This window comes from Apus apus, chromosome 10, assembly GCF_020740795.1.
Source record: "Apus apus isolate bApuApu2 chromosome 10, bApuApu2.pri.cur, whole genome shotgun sequence".
Classification (NCBI taxonomy): Eukaryota; Metazoa; Chordata; class Aves; order Apodiformes; family Apodidae; genus Apus; species Apus apus.
Genome location: NC_067291.1, coordinates 15,398,462 through 15,414,684, shown reverse-complemented (window position 1 = coordinate 15,414,684; position 16,223 = coordinate 15,398,462). Strand labels below are relative to the sequence as shown.

Below are 16,223 nucleotides of genomic sequence, written 5' to 3'. Positions count from 1 at the left end.
AAGGAGCACTATTGAGCATCTCCAGAGGCAGCATCCTTCCCCTTCCCTGCACAGAAGGGAAGGACAATTGCAGCTCTCAGGGTTTCAAAAGGGGCCCATCTTTCCCTCCCCGGGAAGGCAACGGAGCGTTTCAGCTCCCTACATCCACCATCCACTGGAGGACCCAGGCTGGTGCCTCGCAGCACCCACCGCTGAGAACCTCCTGGCAGCCACCCAAGGAAAGGAGCCCAGGGGTGCACGCTGCCAGAGACAGTGGGCAAGGGTTAACTCACCCTGCCTCTCTGCCATTGCAGCCACAAGTTCTATTTGTCAGAGAAAGGGACAGCCAGGCTAAAGCCCTGTGGCAGCACAAAGGGAACAACAGTACACAGGCAGCATCCGAGTTTTTGTGAAGGACACGTGGATGCATGGGGGGTGGACTGAAGTGTGGACAATTATGCTTTAAATTAGCACAGACAGCATGGATGGTTTTTCTCCCTTAACATTTGCAAACTACCTTTAAAGCCTATCAGATTAAGTAAGTGCAGTAGTATGGAACGTTAGCATCCTAAATCATTAACAAGAACATGAAGGTGCACAAATTCCTTTCTGATTCCAGATGACCTGCAGTTCAGAAGAGCAAAGCCTGACCTAGCCTGAGGGTTTTATTCCAAGTGACTGTTAAAAGCTGTTTTTAACCAAGAGATTTAAGGCTCATCATTAAGCCTTCCTTTTACAGACAACACATGGCATTCAAAGCTCCCAACTGATGACAACTCTAGCTAAGAGCAGAGGTTCCTCCCGCGGAAAGAGATGCAAACGACTCCTTTCATTAATGTATTAGCAATTCTATTAAGTCATCTATATCTGGCAATAAAACTTGGAAGAAACATTACAGCACAACTTTTTCCCAAGGAGCCAGGTCTTCTGGAGTCAGTGGATTCTTGACATCACAATACAATTGCTCATAGCCAGGGCAGAGGTTTGTGAGCAATGAATTGTTCAGCATCCCTTCTGTAAGGCACCAGGTGCTTGGCAAACCCACTCCACAGAAGCCTTGCCAAGATGAAATGCCATGCAAGCACTACCAACACAATACCAGAAGGGAATCCAAGATCACCGTTTCAAACTTTTTATTTTTTGTAAACGTGTAAATTAAGGCCAGAAAGACACATACTACAGCATAGATAATCTCAGTCCACAGGTAAATATAAAGCAAACTGTATATTGAAGATTGTAATTCAGTAGCAGTGCTGTACACGCATTGATGTAATAAGGCCTATATTTGGACAGACTCATCAACATTTTGCTTCCTCCAAAAGACACTCCCTGCTCCAAAAAAAATTGAGAAATTAACAGTGTAACAGATTTACCAAAGCTTCATTGCAAGTCACTAGATGCGAATTTTTCATCCAGTCTTTTTTGCTTTCAAGGATTCTTTACAAGATAACGAAGTAGACTTCACAACTACACCATCACCTGCTGATAGAGCATCTTCAAATGGCTTTTCAGTACTTTTTTTAATAAACACACACCAGAACAATTTCAGTAAGACACCATGTCAGCAGAACAGTACATCCTTTGCTAGAAGGCTGCTTATATCTAATTATGGTAATCCAGGCCATTCCCTACCCCAGTGCTATTCTGGTTTTATTTATTTTCCTTGAAGGAGAGGAGAGATAATGCAGAACAGAATCTCTCTCCACCCATTACCATCATTCTTCCTGAGCTGGATTTCAGCTAGGGGCAATGGGGATTTACGGACCTCTTCTCTATCTTCAGAATTTAACAGCTTAATTTAACATTGTAATTCCTGCTCGAACTGTTGGCTGCAACACGAAACAAGATACAGTGGATATACACACCCAGGTTATATATCAGGGGATGCAATTTCAGCATAAGCTGCCAAACTCACCCAAAGTAGGTTTACTTCAGCTGTCTTGAGTTCAAAAGAAGCAAGGCACCAAAACCTTCAGCTCAATCCCTACATGCCTGCTCACAGTCCCAGGTACTTAACCAAATGGCTAGTTTCACTGCATCTGCCCCTCAGAATTAGTAGTGATCAGACTGAATAGAGACATTCCAGTATAAAAACTCCTCAGACACAGGCTTAGAAACTCAGTAAACTGCCAAACAGCTTTCTGAGACAAGGGGTTAAACATGAAAAGCAAGATGGCAATAGGCTTCTCCCTATACGGGGTTGGAGAGATTGAAATTAAACATCACTGCCTTCCTGGCCCTCCACCTGAGCCTTCTCAATGGTCTCACAAGAAGCTAACAATGGAATTGTTATTTTTTTTTTAATGCAAAAACATGGTTATTGTAGCCTAAACGCAGACAGCCACACTGCTCCCAAGACACACACGTGAGATCCCATGTTCTCAGAAGGGCCATCCCCTCGCAAGAGTTGGGGTATGACCCTGTGGCAACACGATATTATTGCACCCTGAGCCGTGGGAGAGTTTGCCTTCAGCTCACACAGGAAACCGGGAAGGTGCAGATAAGGGCAACTGTTGCCCTCAAAGTACAGCAGGTGAAACATCAACCCAACAGAAAGCGGAACAGGCTCTAATCTACAATCTCAGCCATGTCAACTTCTCTTGGCTGAAGGCACTAAGAAGTTCAGGCAGGAGATGGGTGGGAGCAGGCACACGCACACAAGTTCAGTGATGCCCCAGCAGCAGCACGTGCTGTGTGACACTAAAGCATCTTCACAGGGTTACATTATTACCCAGGTGAGTTTTTTATTATTTTTCCATTTTTATTCAGTGAAACAGTCAAGCATTCAGAGCATATGTAAAACTTGATTAATTAGCTTAAGATGTTTAACTAAAAAGAACAATCCAGAAGAGATTACATTTCAGCTAAATGTAGCTTCTTGCAGTTGATGAGTCTTTTTTATAGCTCTGTATATATTGTATCCATTCTTGGCAGCAATCACAAAACAGGAAACAGAGAAGTGGAAAGTCTCAGAATTGTGCATTCGTAATGAGATGAGACATTTCCTTTGAGAGGGTAATGTGAAACAGAAGTAACAAAGCAAAACAAGAAGAACAATCTCCTTTGTGCTGCACAGATTACATCATTATTCATACGAATTCCTTGCACATTATTCCTTTTGTGTCCTGCACAGTTTTCCCTTTTGAAAAAAACCTCCAGTTTCTACTAAAGGGTTAAAGCTCAAGGAGGAAGGAAAAAAAAAAAATAATCCTTGTTAAAGAATCCAGCAGTGGAAATGAAACTGAAAGAGTCGGTACCTAGACAATGGCCACAACAGCTAAAAATAACCTAGGTGAAAAGCTGAAACTCATCGTTAGAGAATTTTTAATAAATATATTTAACGTTTCTACTCAGTTCAAAAGAAAATCAGTTGCAAAACGTACGTTAAAAGCAAGAGTGAGATTTAGTGATTTAAGGATGTTGAAAGCCATAATGCTATATAAAAAAAAAGAAGCGCCAGATGTTCCAGGAATACTACAACGTTCTGCAATCCCTTTTAAAGTTTAAAAATAAATAATAAAAACAAAAGCCGCACCAAAAATAACTCCGGGCCTTTTCAAGTCACCTCCTTGCTTCTCAAAATAACCTGGACTATTAGAAAAAAATAATAAGAAAAGCCCGCGCCCGTCAGATGAGAGGAAGCGAGGGCAGGCGGCGGCTGTGGAAGCCACGCTCCCAGTCCAGCCCAGTGCATCCCAGCAGGGCCCGGGGCTGGCGCGGGAGGCGGTGCGGGCGCGCAGGCTCTTCCCCCGGCGGCAGCCGCCTGTTACCAGGCGAGCGCAGCCAATCGCCGGCCCCAGCCAGCACAAGATGGCCTTTGAACTCCCCACCAGCAACTTCCTGCTGTTTTTAGAGTACACACAGTGCAATGCAGTATGTCTGTCAGCTATGCGGCACAAAGGAACAGCCATTTTGTGACTGAACTGGACCCGCACCAAAATGCCAGGCAGTGCAGCCTTCCCTTCTCCTGTAACGCAGCACCGGGGCTCCCCGAGAGCTACCGAAATGAGAAAAGTATTCCCTCTGCTTTTATCAGCAGCCAGAGAGGGCAATTTTTTATTAACGTCTTCGTTTCCCTCCCCCCCCCAAATCCTCTTTCGTATGTAACTACATCTCCATAAAATGGCTGCCACGTAAAAGGAGAGTGTTCTGCTCTGCACAGGCTGCAGAGCTCACGCTGCAGAGCACTCTGCCTCTGGAAGGTGGCCACTGAGCAGAAAACCCACCATTTCAAGCATCAGACTTCCAGCTCTCTGAAGTGAGAATGAGCTGAGATCTAACCCACCACAACCTTTATTTCTCAAAAAAAAAAAAAAGCTTTAGCACTACAGAAGCCAGAAGCTGGATACAGATGCCAGGGTTCATTTAGCCCTGCAGCTTCTGTAGCAGAAACCATTCCCACACCAGGGTACTCAGGAGGTGCAAGAACAACTGCAACATATGCAGGCCCAGGGAAACAAGAGGAACAACATTTTCACAGCATGTTACTTGCTATCCCCTACAAAACTCACTGCTGGACTCGAGGGGGACCCTCAGCTTGCCTCTCACCCCCCAAGTTCACATGAGGGCTGCACCATGGATGTACCCTCTCACACCACCTGCCTTTCAGAAATGCAGCACAGAAGATGCTAGAAAACACACCAGAATTTTGTTCCATTATTTAATGCAAGTCCCAGATACACAGGTAGTGGTTATTAGCAACTGCAGCATCCCAACTTTCATCCTAGGTGAAGAAAGTTGCATGAAATCAATCAGCTTCAAGTTTGGGAAGAATTACTGTCAATATACAAAGGGCAGGTGTTGCTGTTCATCTAGAAAGGCATCAAGTACACCCTTCAGCTTACAAACTGTAAAGAGTTAACACTAATTCTCCCCCTCCCCCAAAGAATAATGATCTCTTTGGGAACAATTCTCAGTTGGTTTTGTTTATTCAGCATATACCTGGTGCACTTGCTTAGGCTGGAAAGGTAGGAGTCAATTCCAAACACATTCCCGAGTCAGGACACTAAGGTGGCATACAGAAATTCTATTTTCTCTGCTTTAACACCTTTCTCTAGTGCTGCATTTTTACTTCTCCAGCTCAGGTGAGTGGCACTGGCCCTCTCTACCTCTTCCACCCATCTCCATCACTAAGCTCTCCCACCAGGGATCAGGTAACAGGTCTTCACATATATTCCCATGGATGCTAAGCTCGTCTCAGAACCAGAGAGAAAGCTGGCCAGCAGCACGTGAAGTGCAGATACCAGTGCATTTCTGGGCTACAGTAAAGCAAAGTGGTGGCTTTACTTCCTAGAAATCATTTCCCCTACAACTTCAATTCAACCTCAGGAAGTAAAGCCCATTTTACGACATTCAGCTGACTCACAGCTCAGAAATAAGCTCGACAGGGCTCACTCACAAATATCCTGTGCTCAATAGTTCCCACACTTCAGGTGAGTGGCTGCTAGCCACAGCAAGTTTATTTTGAGAAAAAAACTGTGAAAAGGGAGAAGAACCTCACACAACAGGTGTTGCATGTAAATGGATCAATTAAGATAAATAACCTTTCAATGGAAACACCAAAAAGCACACATGAGAGACTATGCAAATATAATACCCCTAAGGACAAAAAACCCAAAGGTCTTCTTCCTGTGGAACTGCTGCTAGAAGTCTCCAATTTCCCCTCCTCTTTAAGCATAACTATTTTTAACATAAATAAAATACCTTAATTCAGATTTCTTTAACAAATTACACCTATTACTGCTGTTGCTGATAATCTGCACTTTAAAAAAGCACAAAATTTAAATAAGCTAAAATGTACGTGTTTTTTTTTTTTTAAATTGACATTTTAAGCAGTATTTTATGTGCAGTATTTCCAGGAATGTAGACAGCACAGGTTGAAAGTATGATGTGTTTTCAAACTGCATTATTATAAAAGCTCTGTACAGGTGCTTTATTTAAGGCTTCAACCGTCCCTGAGGCTAATTTAATTAATAATAATTTCAAATTAAACAAACTTACCCACATCCATTTTAGGATTTAAAATTTTACTGCAGTTTTGATACATCCAGAACACCATCCAAGTTTATGCTAGGTTACAGTAATTTGATAATATATGTATTCCCACAGTATTTTAAGTTTGTGTGTTCAAGAAAGGTAAAATACTGGACATCAAGAATACTATTCAAACACCTGCAAACATCACATAGAGCACATGTGATACAACAGACAGTTCAGAATTCTTTTTTATTAACGTTGGTTAAAAATTATTGGACAATATCAGAGAAAAATAAACAGGCCACAATTCAATTAAAATTAACAAAATGCATAACTCAAGTGTATTTACAAACTAGAAAACAAATGCATATAGTTTCATTTCCAATTTTCGAAAAAGCCGATCCTTGAAATACAAAATAGTAATTCCATAATTATACTTCTGCATTCCTAGCAAACAAACATTTCCAGTATTTCATACTTATACCACACCAAGGTTAAGTTTATAAAAATCTGTAAAGAATCTCATTACTCAACAAAAGTAAATAAAAACACTCTGAGCAAAAACATATTAAACAAACAAGCAAAGCATTTGGAGCCTCTTCTTAACAATCCCGGTGTATTTTTTTTTATATTAAATGCTATCACCAGCAGGAGAAAGTCTGGTTAAATTGTATCAAAATATTAAAAAAAATACCTAAACAGTATCAAAGTTCTACAAGCCCAAATAAAATTTGAAGTAAGGGGTATCAAACAATCAGGCACTTCCCAGTTTATTTTTTAAAATGAGCTTTTTTTCATTCATGTAACTTTTTCTTGTATCTATTTACTATAATTTACTACTACACCAGGCTTCTGTATGGCCCTCAGTTAAAGTTTAGACTTCTGAGATTCTTCAAAGAAAAATTTGCCTTGTATGTAAAATGGTGCAATGCAGCAATGGCTAAACCGACAAGGTCATTTTTCACAGCACAAAAAACCTAAAAACTGAAATTCAAAAGCTGAAAAAACATAATACAGAGAAAAGGGCTCCTCTGAATAAAGGTACAGTACCTTTTGACTATGACATGGGCCCTTAAGTCACAACACAACTTTCAGAAATTGCTACCAAAAAAATTAGGGTGTGGCATGCTAACAATCTCAAGGTCATTCCTTAAAAAGGAAGCAAAATCCGTAAAATGTTGTGTATTAAGCACTGACAGTAACCCACGGCTGTCAAAGTAAACAGGGTATTCACAGGTTTTACAAAAAAAAAAAAAAAGAAAGTTGATAGATCATACCTCGATGCATTGCTGTGGACTGAACCCTCCTCTCCTTGGCTTTTGTCCTTATTTCTCATCATCTTTTTATTCTTAAATATTAAGAGGGGGTCAGGGGTGTCTGTTTGCTTTGAAGTCCTGTGCCCAGGTATTTACTGTCAAAAGTTGAAAGAAAGGTAAGGTCCCAGTTCGTTTCACTGGCTTTCATTATCAGGAACAAAGTCCTGACGCTGCAATGATATTGTTATAACAATACACAACACTGATCAACACGGCAAAACGGACATTTAAAACAAATAATCGTTTTTAGAAGAAAAATCTGAGAATAAACACAGCAGAGGAGCATCCTGCAAACTTTCCCAAAGTAACACTGAATGCAAATAATCTCTGTATCTTATTGCGTCATCCCAAATACAGCTCAAATCGGTCGAAAATCAAAGTACTGAAAACGGCAGAAATCTAAAAATTATTATTATTATTTGCCCACCTACCTGATCCATGCACCGCCGCCAGGACCAAGTCGATATTAGTTTCGGGTAGTGGAAAAACATTAGATCCAAAATATTTCGTTATAAGGATAAAATACGAATTTCAGACAATGAAAAAAATATATATATTCTAATCCCCAAAAATATGCTGTCGATAAAGCAAAAGAAGCGATAATTAGTAGAAAAATGTCCGGGGGAAAAAGCTCATTAGGAGAGCGCACAAAAATGGAGGTACGCCATGGCTTCTAAGCTGGAAAAACAACGACCTGGGCTCTCTCCACGGCTTCTTCTTTCCAGCAAGGCACGAAAAGGGAGCCCTCAAAAGCTGCTTTTCTGCCCGAAAAAGGTCCGCTCGGCCCCCGATTAGTGCCTAGGAGAGGCAAGGGGCTGTGGGGGCCCCCTGAGGCTGCCCGAAAGTTAGGGAAAGTTGCGTAAAGTGTTGGGGAAGGCACGGAGCTGAGCGCGCTCTCTCTAAGGCACAGCCGCCATCTAGAGCTCCTTCCCAGCTCTGAGCTCTGCCTTTGATTGACACTCTCTACATTTACCCCACAACTCAGGTGATGTACCATAGACCCACCCCTTCATTTCTACCAAAAAAAGAGATAGCCTCCACCTAAAGGGTGCCTGCTACCCCTACAGCCCTGGCTCCTTCCAACTACCCCAGCTGAAGGGGCACCTTAACCCCATGTGGCTCAGGCACCCTTTTGAAACCAGAAAGAAATGGAATTTGTGCCTTTTGTTTTAAAGATTTGCTAAATATTTCAGTGCCTGGGCTAAAATTACTTCCTCCCTGGACAGGAAGTGGCGCTCTTACAAGCCATTTTGAAAGAATGGAACTGGAGCTAACAGCCACACAGCCAGCAACAGCCCACCTTGGGGCTCACCCCACCCAAGGGGGTAGCTTTTTCCAGTTCAGGGGCAGTACCCCCAGAGAATAGCTCCTCCATTTGTCACCCAACACTCGCACTTAAAGGCTGGGACAAGAGCATCAAGCTCTCCCACAACAGCCCCTCAGTGTGACAAGCCCCTCCAGCTCAACAGCGCCTCCCTAGTGGTTTTCCCCAGCAACAAAAATCCATCAGCTACACAATTTTCATCAGTGATGCAAAGGCACTACTGTAAAATAAGCCTGACACCATTAAAAGGATTGTTCCAAATTCATATTCTTAACCCATTAATGTTCATTAACAGATTTTTAACACAACAAATTAATTTTAAAGCCGTATCACAGCCAAGCTGTAGAACTGCAAATGAAGCAACATCCCAAATACAACATTCTAATACTGGGAGGATGCACTACAGAGGAAATGGAGGAGGTCCAAGCATCCCCTAACCACTTGTACTCTGACTACCAGTTGTCCTCCCACAAGCAACAGACTCCTTAAAATGCCAAGGACATTGTGCACATTTGTAAACACCACAACAAGACAGTGACATAAGACACTGGAGGACTTCTGGGGAGTAAGGGAGTAATGGGCTAGTTAGGGCTTCTATGGGGACATCCATAGCACAGAACCCGAAGAGTCTGAAAATAATGGTTTCTACCAGTAGAAACAAGACAGACCCCATCAACTCCTCCACACACTTGTCATTCACATCCTCCAACAACCTATCATCTATCCACATCAAGAGGTTTGAGTAGGTACACTGTTGCCACAGTCCATTTGAAAGAATTCCCATTTACCAATTATTCACAGAAGACCCCTTGCACTGAACTACAACAAACACAATGCAAGACTATTCCAAGCAATTTTGGGCAACACGAAGAAAATCCACTCATCTGAAGGGGGATTCCCTTAGGTTAGTCCCAGTATTCAAATCCACCATATATCACATGGCAAAACCAAACTTGAGCAAGCATCAAAACACCTGGACTAAACAAGTTTTAACAATTCATCATGGTAAAAATGAATATTTATAAAGTCTGAGCAAGACAAATAGTTAAACACACATAATGGGGGTCTGTCTGTATTTTGTTTTTAAAAGAAAATACCTATGTTATCCTAAGATCAGGTCTGTCCTCTTGGCCCTCCAGCATAAACAAAAACAACTGTGCATTTCAGGTGAAACATACATAGGAAGGTGGCTACAGTTTAAGTATTTGATTCACAAAGAAACTTGAAAGGAAATTGAGTTTTGAACATTAGAACCATTTTAAAATTCATTTGTAAAGATTAAGATGTCACTTGTAGCAATATCAAAAATAACTCCACGTTTTTCTCATCAAGTACATGTCATCACACAGCTGAGCCTACATTAAAAAGTGGTGAAGCAGACTGGACACTTGTACAGAACAATTTTAAGACAGAATAAACTGTTCAGGAAGTATGTTGTCCAGGAAATCTGTTGGAAAGTTTCTGTACCCATACACAACCAAAGAAGCATACCTAAAAAAATTACACAAAACATCCAAGTCCTCCTTTGTCATATTTTGCCCAGCCTTCAGCTGATATTAATTCCATCTTGAAATAACTTCAGAGAATTCAGCTGAAGTATCCTGACAATAGGCCAAGTACTTAAACCCCCAAGCATTAAGCACCTGAATGAATAAACCAGCAAATAAAAATTCATTGGAAGTCATGTTAAAGTGAAGTCAAATTGCAAATGAAAGAGACATTTTAAATCAAGTATAGCAAAAAATTTTACCTTGCTTAGCATCTAAAGTATTTCTCACTTTAATAGCAAGCAAAACCAAAACTCACCTCAGTATCAACACAATAAAAAATATTCAGCTAGAAAGGACAAATACAAAGTGTGAACGAAACAAAAACCTTTTATTAAGTCACTTAAAAAAACATTACATTTTCTGCAAAGAGGTAGCAGCAACAGATCTCTTACCAAATGAATTTGCCCGTTATGCATATACAACCTGAAAGTAAAATTTTGCCTCCAGTCCTCAAACAGATCCAACATTGGATAGTCACTGACACAGTCCCCTGATTAATTCAAGTGCAAAGTCCATTTTGATAGGATGATCACAACCCAGATCTTCTCTGGTTTAGTAACACGAGAGTCCATGTTTTAACATCCTTTTCTTGGACAGACATATCACAGCACTCATGCAACAGTCCATTTCCACAACCTCTCAATCAACAGTGGAACTGCCATCTTGGTGTCTCATTCGTAGACTCCTTTTGACACTCTTCATCTGATTGGGTTCTTTATGGAAAATTAAAAGAAAAATGCTGTTGGAATACAGATCATATCTTTTAAACTAAGACACTCAAAACTACCATACCTTGAAGACAGTTTAAACATATAACTGATGCTTCATTCCTTATTACATATTCCAGAAATCTACTTTTATGGAAAATAAATAATGTCAAATCATCAGTTCAAGAGTCAAAAATACAAACTTTAACCAAAACTATAAAAAGAGAGGAGGAATTATTAGAAGTTCAAGAACCATTTCAGGTTCTGTGAATTCCATTTGAAATTTCTCCATAGTGTTAAAACACTAGAGAAATCAATAACGGGAAATCTGAGATACTTGCTCTGGCAACCATTTTTACTGGACTGATTCATCTACTAAAGCTGACACTGCTTAGTGAAAAACAAAGTTCATTATAATAAGCCATATTTTTAAACTACTGTACATTCCTTTCTCCAAAGATATAGACCCATCAAAATCAACATAACAGGCATGGAAAACTGATCTCCTATATACAGATGGTGACTGGAGACAAAATGTTCCACCATATTAACACAGTTTTCCAGTTCATTAAAGACATACAGTGCAACAGCAAACACGCACTTAAGAGCAAATGGAATGACTGGTTTAGTGGGAGAGGACATGTCAGAAGTCAGATGAAAATGCTGACAGGTTACATTAGTTGCCTTTAGCAAGGCCACCATGCTACTTCTGATCCATATTTCAACTTTACTCCTCAAGTAACAACAACCAAGCCCACGGGTGACAAACCAAACTGATCAAATGACTTCACCATGGATAAATACAAAGCAAGTGTCCTCATCTTTACCTTTTCTACCAAGAAAATAATCTCATGTAAAATACCATTCCTAACATGCAAAAATCAAGTACAAGAAATTACTAAGTGTTAAGAACATAATTTTAAAAAACAAAGCTAATTCTAGAAGAGGATAATATAAAAAAAGGTTTCAAAATGTTCATGATTTTGAGCACCTGCACTCAAACATTAATTTATTCTTCTGACTGTGTATAGCTTTAACCTCATTTTAGTCTCAAAGCCAACCCCACCACTGTCTTGTTCCCCTAACAATCCTGGGCAGATTCTCACTATAAGTGATGCAGAAATTACCCACAGTACAGCAAAAATCGGTGGGGCCATCTAGTGGTCTTTGTCTCAGCATTCCAGTTTCCCCACTCTCATTTCAACACAACCAGTTATAGCAAACAGCAATGGAACCAGTGCAATGAGCCTCAGTCTTTCACAACTGTCCATGTGTCTTGTTTTATATTCTTCTACAGACTTCATTATCTAAATGAAGACTACATAATTAAATAGGAATAAATGGAACGGCACACAGACATGGAAGGTGAGATCTGGTAATTCACTTGGCTTTGCACTGTGCAGCGCGTGTAGCTGTAATACTACTCAATCACAGGATCTCCATATTTTCAGAATCAGAAACTGAACATTCAAGTTTGCAGAAAATCTTTGCTTCGAGCATTCAACTCATCCTCAGTTAAGACAGGATCTCAATATTTGGCAAGATCCTTTTACCCTACACTAAGTGAAGAAACAGTTCTTGGGGTTGGTTTGGTGGGGTTTTTTGGGCTATTGTGGGTTTGTGTTTTGGTTTGGGTTTTTTTTAGTTCTCTTTGGTATACTAGCCTATCTTCATATCTATTTATGCATTTGAAGATAAATATTTGACTACTTTTTAATTCTAATGCCTTGACAATGGTACCAAAGCATGAAGAGTAAACCCACCACAAGGTTGTCCATTATTGTCACAATCAATTATTCAGAAATACTACCATGAGTGCAGTAGGAATCCCATAAATATGATTGTAAAAATTATTTTTACAGTTATTGCTAGAAACGTAATATAAGCAAATTTAATTACTGGCATCAGTCTTCCCCACCTCTCAAAAAAATAATGTAATTACATATTAGTTGTCTTTAAAAGGTCCTTCTCAGTTGGGTTAGCCTTCTGCCTTAAGATGCTAATGCGATATGCAATTGAAGCAAATTAACGGCAAACTTCCCTACTAGGTTCACCAATGTTTTATTGTACCAAAAACTGCAAATAACTCCACTACATTAATCTTAAAACTCTTCTCTTGACCTTGCAAAATAATAAGCAGTAAACAGAACTGATGATTTATGATAATTAAGAACATGCTACAACAGCCCTTGTTCTAAAAGCTATTCATACATTAAAAAGATGCCACAGTAATGGCCAAAACACTAAGAGCAACTGTACACTTTTTCATGTGAAATCTATATTTGCTTTAAAAGATTTCACAGCATTTGTTTACTTAGGAATTGTGGTACTTTTTACTCTGGAATTTCAATAAATGTGGCAAAAATATACTCTTTTTCCACCAAGACTTACACAGTGATCGTACATTTATGGCAGCCATTGAATAACCCTTTTTTTTTTTTGCTAGATGACACAAATATTTCATTCCTTCTGTAACATCAGTCAGGCATTATCCCATTTTTCAAGCTTTAGAATCCAGTATTTACTGTACTTATTTCCCAGCATTGCATTTTGCTCATGATAAATAGGGTAACTGGGTAATAATGTAATAGTTTCAACACCAGTAACATATTGACACTCTGTATGAGCAGACAGAAACCACTCACAACTATGTCTGAAGTTTTAAGGCAACAGTTTGAAACATCCCAATTTACAAAGTTTTTCTCTTCATTTTTTTGTAATGAATCATTTGTTGCTCCATCTATTAAAAGACCACAGCAATAAAAGACAGTCCATGGCCAAACCCATGACCTCAGCAATTTCTTGTCTATTGAAACCTTGGATTTCTTAAATATGACATTGAAGGACACTAACAACATGTAAAACACCCATGGATCAGCAAACACATGTAAGACACCAATACACTTAAGAAGTTTTCCCACAGTGAAATCTTTCACAGTCTGAGGTTTAAACTGAAAACCCTTACTGCTACTGAAGGGAATTCACTCCAACAGAGGGAGCTGAATGGACAAAATGAGGTTCTGAGCAAACCAAACCTCAAGTTCTATGCTTTGAAGTTCATTAAAGCAGGATTTTATTCTCAAAGACACATCTCTTGTAACTTTTACGCTAGAGGAAAAAGCAGACGTGCCCTTTTTGACATCTGAGGTCCATAAAGATGGACTGCCTGACCAATCTTTAAAAGTAACTACGTACTCTGGACACTCCTAAATCTGCTTTTACCATTATCAGATGTTCAGTAAGTGCAGCAGTAGAAGCACAACTCATGTAGGATTAGGTATTTTTAGCAAAAAAAAGGCTGTCCCAACAGGTTTCTCACATCTAGAGATTAATTTCAGGTAAGACGTGGCTTTATTCACAGATGCACTCTTTTGTGGGCATTATTTGTAAATAATAAATTTTATTGCATTAAGCAAAGTTATGTCAACTTCAATGTGTTCAAGTCTTTTCCCCCTTCTGTTTTAAAAAAATAAAGAAATTAGTGCTTCAACTAAACATTACCTATGATAAGATCTAGTATTTACCCTTTACAGTTAAGATTTATACATTAGGATGTTTTTACAAATACATTTTAAAGACATTTATTTTTAAGACAACTGTCTAAGTCAATTAAGAGTTTCAAATTCACTCCTTCCTTTAGGCAAGAATTATAAAACAGAAAAGGATGGAGTAATTATTCAGGGTGTAACAGAAAAGCCAAATTCCTGCTCAAGAAATCAGATCTGACAACAGCTTAATTACAACCCGGTGAGAGGAAACAGGAAAAATACACATGAAAAGATATACGAAACAGATTATGCTGACTGGGAGGGGAAGAAAATAATGGACAGCACAGGAACAGTTCTGAGGAATCACTGGAAGGTTCTAACAGAGCAAGAAATGTGATTTCTGCATGTACTTGCAGTGTGCAAAATAGCTTAAGACTTCTGAAAGAACACCATCAAAGCAGAAGAGTTTGAATACTAAAGAAAGATCATCAAAATCAAGCTCATGTACACCTGGTAAGAACTGAATTCCTCGAAGCTTGTAAATTACACTGTTTTGCTTCAGGACTGAAACAAGTGATTAAAATTGGTTCAAAATGGAATTTATCTAAAAGCAGCACACTCCTTTTTTCTTTCAGAAGAGCTCTACGTAAGTCTCCACATCATGTGAGTAGATGAGAAGAAAGCACAGGGCTTTGGAGCACAGACAGGAAGTAGCTGCTTTGGCAGTTTGTGCAAGCATGGTTGCTGAAGGCTTCTGCTGACATACATAGCCATGGGACAGCTGAAAATAACTATCACCTATCCACCGAGAGAATATTTGCATCTTGGAACATCATCTTCTCAAGCTCTCTGCAGTATAAGGCAGGCATTACAAAATGAGGTAGCATGCCATAATGAAAGATCTGTCTCCAGTAAACTGCCTCTTTTCAAGAAAACCATGTATTCCAAAGTGTAGTTCTACAGGAACGGATCTTCCCACTAAAAAAAGTTAATTCATGTACGCAAAATGCAATGAATGCCCTAATTAAACATGTAGAATTAAGGAGTCTGAATTTTAAGCAGAGAGGAAGACAAAAGGACTTGGATCTTTCCAGAGACAACTCCCAGAAGAGTCACAGAATGTGCCAGAAACAGCAGATCATCAAGACCAAATTCCTTTTAGCAAAGGAACCTGGAGAAAACCCTATCCCCACATTAATCCAGTATAAAGTCAAGCCTGCCAATTTTGCATTTTTAACTATGGGGAATGGTTCCTAAACGAAGTCTATCAGCTAGCAGTTTTAGACAGGCAAGTGTACCAGCATGACATACCATTTTCTGCAAAGCTGTAATTTTATGAATGAAGAACAGAAACAGAACAATCATGTAACAGAAGACAGTCACTATCTGCTCAAAGACCCTCACTGATCCTGACAGGCATAAAAGGACAATACAAGATGCTTGCAAGACAAGTTCTTCCTACTATAATACTTTCACACTGTTTGCTAACCAAACTGTGTGCAGTACTTCCCTGTAGAGACAGACATTTCTGTACCAAACCCTTCTGAACAAGCAAATCTATGATTTAATAGTTCTCAACAAAATATGGAGACAAATCACAAAAGGAGAACAAAGAACTACAGTTAGATATGAAGATTGTTCTCCAGCAAGACAGGTTGAGAGTACTATCCAAGCATAGCTTCATTTCCTAAAAGCCCACTAAGAATGTTCCTGTGGTCCTTCTGACTGAACCTTCTAGAAACACGTGCACACACAGACAAGCTTTAAGGAATTTCAGGATGTACTCAACCAAAACACTTCAGCAAGTTAAACATTACAGCCATGTGTGCTTGTTGGGGTTTTTTAAAGCTAAAAAGTAAATGTTACTAGGAATGACAACTTAC

General features: G+C 39.6%; 1 protein-coding gene across 9 annotated transcripts in view; it reads right to left on the bottom strand.

The window, feature by feature from the left end:
* Positions 1 to 16,223, bottom strand: part of CHD2 (chromodomain helicase DNA binding protein 2) — a 73,893-nt gene that overhangs the window by 49,630 nt on the left and 8,040 nt on the right. For 6 of the 9 annotated variants that reach the window (XM_051628718.1, XM_051628722.1, XM_051628721.1 and 3 more), the window contains one exon: positions 7,233 to 10,858. In XM_051628718.1, coding sequence (XP_051484678.1) covers positions 7,233 to 7,294 — 62 coding nt within the window. In that variant the 5' untranslated portion in view covers positions 7,295 to 10,858. Of the gene's footprint in view, positions 1 to 7,232; positions 16,218 to 16,223 lie in introns of those variants that run through there. The other 3 variants (XM_051628715.1, XM_051628720.1, XM_051628725.1) reach the window with 3 other exon arrangements.